The 14,111-nt window shown below is 45.5% G+C and overlaps 1 protein-coding gene across 2 annotated transcripts in view; it reads right to left on the bottom strand.

Annotated features, from left to right (window-relative positions):
* The window catches only part of zmat4a (zinc finger, matrin-type 4a), a 112,894-nt gene that overhangs the window by 29,041 nt on the left and 69,742 nt on the right, over positions 1-14,111 (bottom strand). The window contains exon 5 of one of the 2 annotated variants that reach the window (XM_030418446.1): positions 5,577-5,798. The exons of the other annotated variant lie outside the window; for it this stretch is intronic. Coding sequence (XP_030274306.1) covers positions 5,577-5,798 — 222 coding nt within the window. The remainder of the gene's footprint in view (positions 1-5,576; positions 5,799-14,111) is intronic. 2 annotated transcript variants of the gene reach the window in all.

Raw genomic sequence — 14,111 nt, 5'->3', positions numbered from 1 at the left:
CAGGTGGACATGAAGGGTGTTTCAGATGTTTCCATGCAGACTTCACAGCAGCCTAACTTCACAGCCAATGAGATCAGTGGGAGATGACATCACTCTATATTAAAGCAATTAGAAACTGAACGATCAGGAGGGGGAGCTCTGCAGCATGTGTGTGTGTTCACCCTGTTTCAAATATAATGACTCTCAGTAGGAACATATATCAAGCCTCTCCATGTGAAGAGCTCCCTGCACCCAGGAGGAGCTACGTCACCAGGACGAGCTACGTCACCAGGAGGAGCTACGTCACCAGGAGGAGCTACGTCACCAGGTCGAGCTACGTCACCAGGAGGAGCTACGTCACCAGGAGGAGCTACGTCACCAGGACGAGCTACGTCACCAGGAGGAGCTACGTCACCAGGACGAGCTACGTCACCAGGACGAGCTGCGTCACCAGGAGGAGCTACGTCACCAGGAGGAGCTGCGTCACCAGGACGAGCTACGGTACGTCACCAGGAGGAGCCATGTCACCAGGAGGAGCTACGTCACCAGGAGGAGCTACGTCACCAGGAGGAGCTACATCACCAGGAGGAGCTACATGGAAACCACTGACAGTGTTAACTGACTCACAGGTTGAGCTCACAAAATTATAATGTTTATATTTTATTTTTTTTAGATAAACAGGATAGAAATCACTTCCTGCCAGGGTTCAGTTTGTGGTTCAGTTATTTCCTGTTTTATTTTGAAGTTCTGTCCTGTCACGTGACACGCTTTGCTTTTCATTTCCTCCCTTTGTCTGTTTCCTCGCCTGTATATAATCGGCTTTTGGTTCCTAATTCCTCGCGTTATTCCTGATTTGTACTTTGTTGTTTGATTCCTTTTGTGTTGTTTTCTGCCTTTTCGTTGCAACATTTTTGGATTTATTGCACTTGAATTTAGGACTTTATGTTACCTGCCAGCCTGTGTGTTGGTGTTTGAGTCCTCTTTGTTTAACTGTGACACGTTCTGTACAGTAAACAGCCGAAACAAGAAAAATAATAAAAGGAAATGACATGCTGTGCTTCAGACACTCCCCCCCTTGAAGCTTCACAGAGTCGGAGACTGCAGCTCCTGTTTCATGGAGACAGTGTAGGAAGAATAAAGAGTCTCTTACAGCCGACCCATTATATCCCCATGCATTAAAGAGATTTCGTAGCAATCATCTCTTTGTAGTCTTCCAGTTGTAGATAATTGCCTTCATCTACGGCAACATGTGCTCTCATTGGCCAGGAATTTACCAGAGTAAGACTTTCACTTTCCACCCTTACAGGAAATGAATGTTTAATACTTAGAATTAATTCCAAAATCTGTCTTTTATCACATAATCTTTTATCACATAAATATGAATCAGGGTTTGAGAGATGCAGTGGTTTTCAGAAAGTCTGCAGCTGAGATTATTGCCTTTATCAGATAATATGCTGATTATAAATTCTGAAAAATGCTAGTCACAATTTCCTAAAGTTCCTAACGTCTTCAGATGGCTTCTTTTGTCCGACCAGCAGTCCAAAGACTCTTCAATCACTGTTATAAAAGAAAAGAAAGAACGGCAGCAAATCCTCACATTTAAGAAGCTGAACCAGCAAAGTTTTGACATTTTTGTTTGCAAAATGATTGAAACGATGAATCAACAACTCCTACATTAATCGATCACTGCATTCCTAATTGACAGCATCCTTATCAGAACAAACGTGGACCATAAATAGTTGCCTCAATAAATTAACTGAGACTGAGTTATAGAAATAAACTTGACATGTTAATTCTGAACTGTGTCTGGATTTATAACGAGGACTGGTTTCACACTGGTTCTGGGTCCTGACCGGTCAGCTTCATAGTACAGATGAGCTCCTGCAGCAGTCAGCTCCACTATCTGAACATTTATTCCTTCATATATGCATTTGCTCAATTATACATTGATTGAGGCATTTTAAGTTTGCCCGTTGTTTTCCACATATGCAGCCGTCCACTACGGTGACGTGTCGTCAGACTACATCCTGGTTGTGTTTACATTTTGGGGACTCTATGGAAAGCAAAACCACAATATTGACAGATTACAGTGTCATGAAACTTCTGTTTAATCAGTTAACAGCAGATTTATTTAACACAGACGGTCGGTTAAATGTAATGATTCTACACGCCAATAAAAAAGGGCTGCATCAGTCAGATCTGTCAGATCGGCCGCGGATGATACTGACTTTATTAAGCGCACGATCGCCGATCTATCTGACCCCCTGATGATTACACCGTCACTTCTTCTATAACCAGGACAAAGTGCTTTCACAAATTGCCCTCTTGGACAATCAACTGCAAAATGATAACTCTGCAAACATCACAGTCCTCACTGTGACGGGAAAATGAAACGTCCCATCTCAGCAAAATATTCACATAGAATTAGATTTCCTCTCGTTCCTGACGCTCATTCGGTTCAGACTCCCTGCGTGTGTTGGACGTTTTACAAACTACAGCTATTTGCAGTAAAATATAAAAAATGACCAAATGACTTGGGCGCGCAGGTGGACCGGAGGACCTCTGCTGCATGTCACATCCCCTCTCTTTCCCATATTTCCTATCTGTCTACTGCTTAATAAAGTTGTCTATGCTGGAAAAAATCTTGAAAAAAAAAAAATGACCAAATGACTAAAAGCAATTTGTGAGCGCACAGATCAGTTTTACAAAGGCTATATTTTCTCAAACAGGACGGAGAATACGCGCATATATGTGTCGTTATGGTGTATACAGACAGCTATAAAAGTTTTAACAACGTCGTCTTACAGAATGGTTTTTCATCATGTGAGGGTCGCGGCTAAGAGCTCGCTCTGCCTCCGACATATTTGACCCCTCGACGTTCTTCTGCTCTTCAAACCAAACGCAGGACGGGTGGAGCTCTAATGGCCCGACGCTGCATTTACTCTCTTTCTCTGTTTGTTTGCCATCAACCCTCCACAGCCGCACCGCAACAACAATATGCAGACTCCGGGATGATGGCACCTCCTCCTCCTCCTTTTTTTTTTTTTTTATGGGAGCTGTTGAATATTTCATCTCATGGCAATCTTTCAGAGTCAGACTGCACATTTTGTTTTTTTTTCTCAGCGAGTTGAGAAAGTGCGCGAGGACGTGCTGGAGGTCAGGGAGAGGGAACGGCGAGCAGAGGACGGGCGGAGGGAAGAAGGAAAAACTCGGCACAAAGGAGATGCAGAGAAAGATGAAAAGAAGGAATAAAAAAACAAAAAGAAAAGTGCTCCCAGTTCCCCAGTTGCAGCTTCACCACCCTCCCTCCCTTCTGTCCCGACCGCCTGGTCGCCCGCTACGCCTGCTGAGGTCCCATTCTCTTCTCCGCAGGCTCACAGTGCTGGTTTTGCCTGATAGGATGATTTGCCACTTCATTACTAATTGATAATCACCGGAGAGAGATACTCATTAGCCCAAGTGCTGAATAGTGCAGCGAGCATGCTGACATTTTCAGCCTCTCGATAATGACTGTGTTGATGTTGGCAAATCCGTCTCCTCCTGACACAGGGAGGGTGTGAGAGAGATGGAGTCAGAGATGGGGACGGCTTCAACTTCGAGTGGGGAGAATCATAACCCGTCCGCAGGAAAGTGCTCATGGCTCGGTACCTCAGATACAATCACATCAATTCTCAGTGCAGCTGTACTGACAATATTTCAACCACAAACGTACAAACCAGATTTTTATATCCAGCAACAACACCGACTATCATCAGTCCGAATCTCTAGTGTTGTTGTTATTGAGAGCATTGCTTATAATAAAAAAGGGGAATTGCAGGAACGGGATGTTCACATAATCACACAGTTTAGACTCTAATCCTCAAACAATGAGAAGAACTTAGCACTGAGCTTCCTCATGATCTCTGCATGACTGGGAAATGTTCAGATTCGGTTTGTTTGAGACACTGGATCGTGCAGTTTAAAGTTATTCTGGAAGCATATTTTGTTATATTTGCATATCATCACGGCAATCAACAAATCAAGGCCGTCACAGGGCTCTAATAAGCCGGTCCGATTGTCTCGTCGGTGTCTGTTTGAGTAGCTTTTTAGCATTTTAAGTGGGCCAAAAGTTCTTTACCTGAAATAGAAATATCATGTACATGCAACCTCAATATCCAACACGACAAAGCTGAACCGATTCACTCAATTTGCCCTCGACCAGACACAGTGCACCTATAGGCATGAAGAGCCAATCAGGCCCACAGTTTGGGGTCCGTGTCCAATCGGTTCTGAGGACTTGTTCCTCCCCTTGGTCACGGTCACGCTCCGGTGCCCTCTACAACACCTCTGGGCTCCCTCCGCTCTTCTGGCAGCCGGCCTCCTCCGCCGACTGGAATAATACTGTGTAATTGTTATTGACATATTGTGACTGCGAGAGGATAAGCAAGAACATTCTCTCCACCTCCTGCGTGAAATTAACAGCTTGTGACAGCCCGGTGGACTGCAGAGGGAGTCGAGCTGACAGCTCCAGCCAAGAGGGCTGCCGTTCAGCACGACGGAGGACGGAGGACTTACAAACGATCAGAAGTCTTTCCAAACGTAATCAGGATTATACTGACACATTATTGGCTGATCTTACAATGTGTAGTTTGTAAGAAATGTCCAGAATTTGATAGGAACTACAGGAAGTACAAAGTGTGGTATTACGAGACAGGACAGGCCGGGTTAGCTAGTTAGCATGCTGTAAGCTGTATTTAGCTGTTCAGCTCTGGTTTCATTTGGTCGGCTCTTGGCTGACATCTGGCCATGCTGTGGCCTGCTCGTGGCTCGGTTCTGGCAGACAGGAGCTGCCCGCCCACGCGCCATCAGTCCATGCAGTACGTGGGCCGGATGAGGGTGTCTGGTGCCGCCTTGCTATCAGGGAATGAACTGGTGAACATGTTGGAGCATCGAGCCGCTAAAGAAACAGAGTTGTTGTTTACAGGATCAGAAAAAAGCCCATAAAAAGGAACTTTCACGGGGTTTAATAACAAATAATGACATGAAGTGCCTGCTGTCAGGTTCAAGCAGGTCAGAGGTCACCCCTGGGACCCTGCAGGGTGTTTGTGTCCTGCTCAAGGACACTTCAGCTCGATTCAGCCTCAGTCTGCCGGCTGACGAGGCACTCGGACCATCGCTCTGTTAAAGGATGTGTCTCCTAACACCAGGTCACCCCCCCCTCGTCCACTGAGGTACATTATACAGTGGATGAGAGGCCCCGGGGTCGACTGGACTCTATATCACTACTTAACACCTTGCCATAGTCGCTCTCTCGGTCACAGTGCATAAGTCTGAGTCTGACACAGCCACTGGCACCGGGACACGACGGAGGAAGCTGTCCAGGACACCGAGGTGGTGCACAAAGAGCTTGGCACAGCACCAACGCCCGGCTGTAAGCGCATGCAGGACTGTGGTGTCGACCCGCTCCACCCCGCCTTAAATCCGTCATTTTAAACTAGAAGGTGCGATGCAAACGGATAGTGTTTCAACCGCGACGTGCTTCATATCAATAAACCATGACCAGACGATTTAAAAAAAAGCATGAATGTGATTTCAAATGTCCGCAGCAGCGTCCGTACCTTTCATCTCTCCCATGTCCAGGGTCTTGCCCAGCTGCTCCAGCAGGTCGGCTCTGGCGGCGTTCTTCTTGTGCTTTTTGCCATCGTAGTGTTGTTGAGCCATGCCGGGGTTGTTGAACCAGGCGTTGCATAGCTGGCAGTAGCGGTCCGAGTCGCGGCGCTGTCGCGGGGAGGTCATGGGAGACGTGTCTGGGGAGCTCTTTACAGGACTGGGGGACGCCTCTGAAGGGAAGATGAACAAGAAAAACACAAAATGGGGATTCTGCAGTGGGTCCAGAGACAAGGCACCAAGAAGCATGTAGCTCATGAGAAGTTGTGCTTTTACTTCCATAATCTGATAACTCTCAAGAAAAAACACGCCTTCATAATCACTCCACAGCCTATTTTCTCTAAATACATCCAACTAATGTACGTCCCAGATCTGTGAGATGTGCGAGCGCCCTTCCTGTATTACTGAGTCATCAAGATATCGATTTATGTGGGAAAGTAAACAAAAAAAACCCCCCAAAAAACGTTTTTACGATCACAAAAAATCTTTTATTGGCATCTAAAATTCCACAAAGACAGCAGCACCTCCTTCTGACGCTCTCAACACTCGAGTATAAAACAAATCTCAAAAGAGTAAAAAAACAACTTTAATTCAAAATGAGAACGAGGATTCAAAGTGTTAAGTGGTGTTAGCGCGCGGTCTCGGCTCAGTCGAGGTGTCGGAACAGAATCAATCTCTGTTCCTTCACATTCACACAGAAAACCCCTCGCAGTGTTGGAGCCCAGCTGTCGTTAACGAGAAGGTAACGAAACGATTAGCTAGAATGTTGCCAGTCCTTAAAGGGGCACTACGTAGTTTTGGAGAGGGAAAATAAGGTCCCATAACACAGATTGATGTTGCGGCAGGGTCCGCCACATGTAAACAAAGTAAAAGTAAAACACTGCGTCGTCCTTTAAGCTCAGTTTGTTTGTTCTGTTCCGTCGTGTGAATCATACTTTTTATTGTCCAGCGTTAATTAGCCAGCATTTCTTTTCACCTTGCCCCATACTGGAGTTGCCTCGCTCTTCACTCTTCACTCTGAGTGTGATTTTGGCCCTAATTGTTTTGGCTAAAGGCAAATGCAAACTGAGCAGGATGATCACCTCTTTCCTCTCTTTGCAGGATTGTCTGCTCGATTCTCTGCTTCAGGATAATAAAAAAAAAAAAAGAGCTCCACTGTGCTTCAAAACATATTTCCTTAAAAGTGAATCATGTTGGCGATATTTTAGCTTATTTTTATAACCACATTGCAGACCACTAATGACATGTCACCACAGCCTTAAACCACAAGTTGGCTTTTTTTCAAAGTGTGGCCCTGCAGCCGGCAGACCGAGGACAAGGCGAGGGCTTTTAATGAGCGCTGATCAGCAGCCACGTAACGATGACCGCGGCTCGGCGGAGTGCAGCCCTCTGAATAACAAGCCGTTATCTCCATTAAATGCCTGAAGTGGAAAACCCAAATTCTACTTGGCAAACGGATTAAAGAGCCTGCTCTCCTCGTGGCTGCCCACTTGTGCCGTCATGCATGGATGACAGCGTTAACCCCCCCCGAACGAGCGCCGCGCTGCACCGAGAGCTCCCCGACACAAAACAGCACTATCAACTTAATCAGTTTTAACACTCGAGTGCTCGACGCGGCCTAAGTCAACATTTAGTGTTGTCCCATTATGTTCCATTACACCAGTCAACATCTCAGAGTGGCGACCCGAGAACCTCCGCTGTCAGCGTTTTCGTTCGCTGCGTTCAGCCTTCAGTGAGTCCGAGCTGCGATATAAGCAGAGCTCACATCTGCATTATATTTCACATTCAGCGCTCTGTTTGGAGCGCTCGCGTCCACGGGAAGCTGGATATTATGTGGGATTGAATCCGTGACTTTGTGGTTACAGGGTGACCTCGCCCACTAATAGGCCAATGTAAACTGTCAGACTTGATTTAATCCCTGTAGTCCCCCTTTTGCAAGGATGTCAGAGGTCGGCTGCAGAATAGAAGCCCGGGAGCTGTTGTGGGCGTAACTCCTCCCTCAAAGGAGAGCAGCTTTCAGACAGCGAGGCTGCGCGTCCGCCATCAAGCTCCCATACCGAATCCAAGAACTTAAACTAAAACCATCCACTAAAGGACCACACACAGGAAACCCACCTGCTCCTTCTGATGACTACAGTTTGCATCCTGACGCACACTGTGTAGAGAACTGAGAGCTGTTCTCGACACCTCTGGCATCTGAAAACATAACCAAACATAAGCGCAGCTCTCGCTTTCGATAATAACATTCAGGCAATTACCTGCGAGAACAGAGAGAGGTGTGACATAAAGTGGAGGAGAGGATTTAAAGGCTGAGCGAAACTCAAAGAGGGTGAGATATTTACTGTTTGAGGAGAAGCCGAAGAACAGAAAGGAGGAAATTACTGATCCTATAAAAACAGCTGCGTGACTTTAACAGCAGTGACGGTGTTTACTGTATCACATCAGCGTCCTCGTCGTCCTCTGACATGATCTGAATTAGTGATTATTTAAACATGGCCTCCTTCACGTCACCCAGTCTGTGACCTTTTTGCAGCGCAGATCCAAAATGCACAGCTCACTCAGCATGTAATGGACACGAGTCGTTTCCAAATCATCTTCTCCCCCCTCGGTCCGAAAGTCATTTTCACCCACTAAACGTCTCTAACTGGTGAATACACAGGGGCACCATCACATTTAGGGGAGCTTTTAAGGCTTCAGAGTGCAGGAGGAAACCAGCCGAGTGCTCTCAAACAACCTTTTTTATACAAAACTACAGCAGCGATAAGAATTCACATAACGACGGCTTTTACAAATGATCATGACAGCTCAACTAAACACCGCAAAAATAGAGAAAACACATTAATACAGACGTGCTGCAGTCTGGAAACACTTCCCGCTGCAGTTTGTGTATTTGTTTGTCTTCTTTATAACCTCAATTTAAAAAAAAAAAAAACCTTGTTGACATTTGTGAAAGGGTTTCGCTCATCACGAACCTCGGCTCGGCCTCACTGAGCCTCACAGCGAGTTTCAGCTCATTGTTTCCACCGTCCAGCTGCAAAACGCTGTCTTAGCTCTCTCGCTGCCCTCACAGCGCTGTCTCACCTGCAGCAGGCAGCTGTTCCTGCAGAAATCACCGCTGTACACTAACCTGCTCGGCACCAAACAGCAGATGGACACAGTTTTGTTTTATCCGCCTGCTGCCGGAGACGAAGCTGAGGGGAGCGAACCAACACAGAAAAGTTGTGGGCTTGAAAAAAAACCCCAAAACAATGAGCTGAAAGAGATGCTAAAAATGATCTCTAGAGCTGAGTGGGACTGCAGATAGTGGGTGATGGTTATCTGTAGATTTGTCATTGTAAGTCTCGCTGCGGCTTCTCGGACTGGAATAAATCCGGAAGATAAAACGAGCGCAGGGGAAACGGAGACAAGCGGAAGATTTATCGGCCGTATCTCCTGTGTTTTTTTTAAAAGACGGCCAAAAAGTTAAGAGGAAGAGGAAAATGAGAAGCAAGGAGGAGAAACTCCTGCTCGGGGAAATTAAAGGAGCGTGATTACAAGACCCAAACAAAGATCATTTATCATCATCAGTGTGACCTCGCCGCACAGCATCCTCCTCCAGCCAAGTGTAATCACGCTGATTCAATATTCAGACGACTCGTATGTCAGAGTGTCCTCGCCGTTCGTCTCGCAGCCCACCGGATTTTTTACCTAAAGTATTTACGTTCTCTTGGAGGTGGCGCGCTCCTCATTCATATCCGGAAGCTGTGTTATTTGCGAGGATGACTCTCCAAGTCCCATAAATAACCCAGCGGGCGCACAAAGGAATGAAACCCTCTTCCTCGCATTTAGCGCGTCATTAGAGCCATACTGTTTGACACCCCATCCTGCGCTTTGATTGAGGGGGGTTCAGCTCGGTTCAGACGGCGGGGCTCTTCGCCATCGCCGAGAGGCAGATGGCGTCGGCTCGGCGTGGCACCTGCTGCGTGGAGGACACTTTAAACTCTGTGAAAAGGCCCCTCGCTTCTTCTTTATTACAGGTTTAGGAATCGGCGCGATAAAGAAAGAAACGTGCCTTTATTTTCGCTGCACGGAGACGAATTCACAAGCTTTGGACACCCGAGTACGAAGCTGCAGCTCTTTCCTGAAGGCGTACGATTTCTTCTGACGTCTGAGAAGAACATTTTTTCTTTTTTTTGGGGGGGGGTTGGGGGGAGAATCGTCAGCACACGAGGGGATGAATCATCCCGGCCTGATGGTCCTGATTTATCATCATCAAGTCAAGGAGACAGTACACATGCCACATTTCATAATGGCAGCCATGTAGCTGGTTAGTCAGAGGACGGACGCACACACACACACACACACACACACACACACACACACACACACACACACACACACACACACACACACACACACACACTGCAGCAGTTTATTGGCCTGATGAGCTCTCGGCTCTCTGACCAAATGTGAGGGTGAGGAGCTCTGCCTGTTGGATCAGATTGTAAAAAAAAAATAAAAATACTGAAGCGATCCAGCACATCTAAACTCCTTCTGTCTCAGTTTAGAGCTGAAACCACTTCAGCAAAACGCTTCGTACCGTCTGCATCACCAACACTTCGCCTCCAAAACTCACTCGAACCGGCAAAACACCTCAGACGTGTCTCCAAATGGGCTCGACTAAGACACGACTTAACCCGAATAAATATCAAGTCATTCTTTGGAAACGAGAGTGTGATCTCTATCAAAGGGGATCATAGAGTCAGAACTGGAATCCTACTGTTCTACCTGCAGACAACAGACATTATGACATCCAGCGTTATCAATAAAACATCATTTAGGTGACTGGTATTTGATTTTGTATTTCCATTTTTTTAAATGTAGAGTTGAAATAAAGGGCTTTGCTGATGGGCTTTTTCTAGTTACTTTCATTCTTAAAGTGGAACTTTTGCCAAAATGCAACCTAGTCTTTTTTTGTGAATGTACCCGAGTCAAACGTTCGTGTAAAAGCATAATTACGACGAAAGAGGAACTTTTAAGATTTACCGTATTTTTGTTTTCGGGTCAAACTCATTTTCAATGGGAGTGCTACGGGCACTTTTACGATAGCATCAAATCTCTATTTTTAAAACAGTAAGAAGTCTCGACACAACATGAAACTTTGCTGGTAGTATCACCAGGGTCTCTACACATGAACACGAGCATTGAGAACATTGTTTGTGTACACAGAGTTTACTAAAAAGAAGGTTTTTGAACAACTCACGTTAGCAGTAGCTTGTTCCGCTCGCCGCCGTCCTGCCAGTGGAGAAGTGTCGATCTCAGAATGTGACGTAACCTGGAGGACAGTTAAGGTGGAACTACTGTCTTCCAGCAACAACTATCCACGCCAGATCTCACGTGACTTTTCCAGCTTTTTATTTTAGTATTGTTTCTTATACGAGGCTCCTTTTTCAACTTCAAGGTCAATATTGTTTTTCGCTAACGACAAAACAACAAATTATCCTGCATTTATGTGGAACTAAGCTTTAGGAGCGTTCCACCTTAACTGTCCTCCAGGTTACGTCACATTCTGAGATCGACACTTCTCCACTGGCAGGACGGAAGGCGAGCGGAACAAGCTACTGCTAACGTGAGTTGTTCAAAAACCTTTTTTTAGTAAACTCTGTGTACACAAACAATGTTCTCAATGCTCGTGTTCATGTGTAGAGACCCTGGTGATACTACCAGCAAAGTTTCATGTTGTGTCGAGCCTTCTTACTGTTTTAAAAATAGAGATTTGATGCTATCGCTAATTTGCCCATAGCACTCCCACTGAAAATGAGTTTGACAAGAAAACGAAAATATGATAAATCTTAATCTATTTCGTCATAATTATGCTTTTACACGAAGGTTTGACTCATAAACATTCACAAAAAAAGAGAGTTTCACTTTAAATCTTCTCTCTTCTCTCACCTTTACCTGTAAATCACAGCTGTCTTGTTTGGAGATTAATTTCTCCCGTAGTAAAAAGATGAATATATCAGGCCCGAACACATCTACTACTATTCAAAGTATCATTTACATCAGCTGGAGGAACAGCAGCTAACAAGAGGAATCAGACGGGAAGCTGTTTGTCCAACTATGAGGCTATTCCTGTAAATGTGTGTTCTGACCGCTGTGGAAAGTGTTTGTGGGTAATCTGTAGGCGCCGGATGCAGGTTTGTTTCCGGTTCTGGAGACAGATAGAGGCGTCCCCGTCCTTCAGCAGACTCTTCTCTATGGTGGTAATTAGTCACATTCAAATCAGCCGGCGTTTGTCTCCGGGGAGACGCACAGCAGTCGTGTCACATGAAAAGCTTACATTTCAAAAAGGCAGCTTTGCATAAACATCCCTTTTTCTTTTCTTACATTAATGCAAATGCATTTTTACAAACTACAGAGCAACGTTCAGGCTGTATTATTGACAAGGAGCTGAAAGCAGCTCTGAGAAGCCGCCCCGCTGCGAGCACTAAACGCTGCTCTGTGTCGTCACTTATTCATTCAGCTCTCTGATTTGTGCATTAGGAGAGTATTTGTGTGAAGATTTAGTTAAACCAGTCTTGGTTAATGAAAGGAGACTAAAAAACCCATTAGTAGTGGATTAAACATGTCATTTCTCCGGCACTAGTTTGGAGCAGCGAGTTGTGCTGGAGAGCCCGATCCTCCTCCTCGCCTGGCATTTGTATGCAGACGGCGACGCAGTACAAAGTAGACCTATTTAGCGTGAACAGAGTTATAAATCTGAGGCGATTCAGCATCTGTGAGGAGAGAGAGAGGGGGGGATCAAAGTGCTCCGAATCCGTGCAGTTATCTCTTCCTACAATGCCGCTGCTCCCTTTTGGGGCTTTTTCGACTCACCAGCTTCTCGTCTGCCTGCAAACCAGGAAACGAAATATATTCTCATATTTTTATTTCGTCTCTGAGGAAGAATCCACTGCAAACCAAACAAACATCTCCATCTCTGAGACTGATTAATGTTTGCGAGGCTGAAGTCTGACTGCAGACTGTTTGTCCTTTTAGACAAAGAAGGTGGAAATGGGAAAACAAGTTTGAGGAAGTTATCTACGAGATTGCTGTCGGGGGTGCGACATTTTCTCATTTAAACTACTCGTATTAGGCTGAAGTCAGGAGAAAGTGGGAGAGGGAGGGAGAGAACAGGAAGCTGCAGAGGTATGATGTCGATATGACTGTCTACAGGTCGCCTTCAGGTCTATTTTTGCAGAGATGTCACGGTAAGAACAGGCGAAATCCACATTTCTAAATAAAGCGCGACTCTGAACTGCTAACACAGACGCCAGAAACATCACACATTTGGGTTAAAAATGCTAAAATATAAGAAATGCATCTCTGCAGCTTCTGTTTCTCTTCCCATCATCATTACACAAGTTAAAGGGATATTCTGGTGTAAGTTTAATCCATGGTCTAACACACTGTGAAACTGTGTTAGACTCCCTCTGGAGAGATCAAGTTAGCAGACCGCTAATTTACGGAGTTTTATCAACCTCAGAAACGACCGCACTGACAACAATACACTGCAGTAAATGGATCCAAATATAAACCGCCACCAAAAAGCCACAAATAATGCTCAGAACAGCACCAAACTTCAGCAAAAGTACAAATAGGGTCTCAGCACATAGTCCGGGGCATCTAACCTCCGCTAGCTTAGCTGGATTTCTACTGAAAAGCTGACTAAATTTACCACTCTTCTGCAGCAGCTTCCTGTTGACGGGAAGTCCCGACGAGTCGATTACCGAGTGCAGTAGAGTTCCGCGGCTCATGGATGCAAATGTGTGATTATGACTCCATGGAAAAGCAATCAAAGTTCATATGTGTCTTACCTGCCAGTTTATAACAGTTAATTATCGAGAGCGGACAGGGAAAAGAACGGAATTGAGCATTTCTAACCGCACTCGGTAATCGTCGCGTCGGGACTTCCCCGACCCGGAAGCTGATGGAGGAGAGTTGAAGTCTGTTTTTAGCTTCCCAATAGAAATCCAGCTAAGCTAGCGGAGGTTAGATGCCCCGGACTATGTGCTGAGACCCTATTTGTACTGTTGCTGAAGTTTGGTGCTGTTCTGAGCATTATTTGTGGCTTTTTGGTGGCGGTTTATATTTGGATCCATTTACTGCAGTGTATTGTTGTCGTGCGGTCGTTTCTGAGGTTGATAAAACTCCGTAAATTAGCGGTCTGCTAACTTGATCTCTCGAGAGGGAGTCTAACACAGTTTCACGGTGATTTAGACCATGGATTAAACTTATACTGGAATATCCCTTTAATGACGATAAAGATATTGTAAAAGCACTATCGGAGGGTCTCGAGCTGCTGCACTGCACCAGACTGTGAGCAGAATCCCTCCTAAATGTGTGAACATGTAAATGTATATAGTTTGCACAGCAGAGAGGCCAGAACGGGATTTATTCATGTTAACACTTCAGTTTAATTGTTAATAGACGGAGACATTTAGAGTCATCAGATAACAGTCTCAGTT

Source organism: Sparus aurata, chromosome 5 (assembly GCF_900880675.1).
Source record: "Sparus aurata chromosome 5, fSpaAur1.1, whole genome shotgun sequence".
NCBI lineage: Eukaryota > Metazoa > Chordata > Actinopteri > Spariformes > Sparidae > Sparus > Sparus aurata.
The sequence above is the reverse complement of the archived record's forward strand: the minus strand, read 5'-3'. Positions and strand labels throughout refer to the sequence as shown.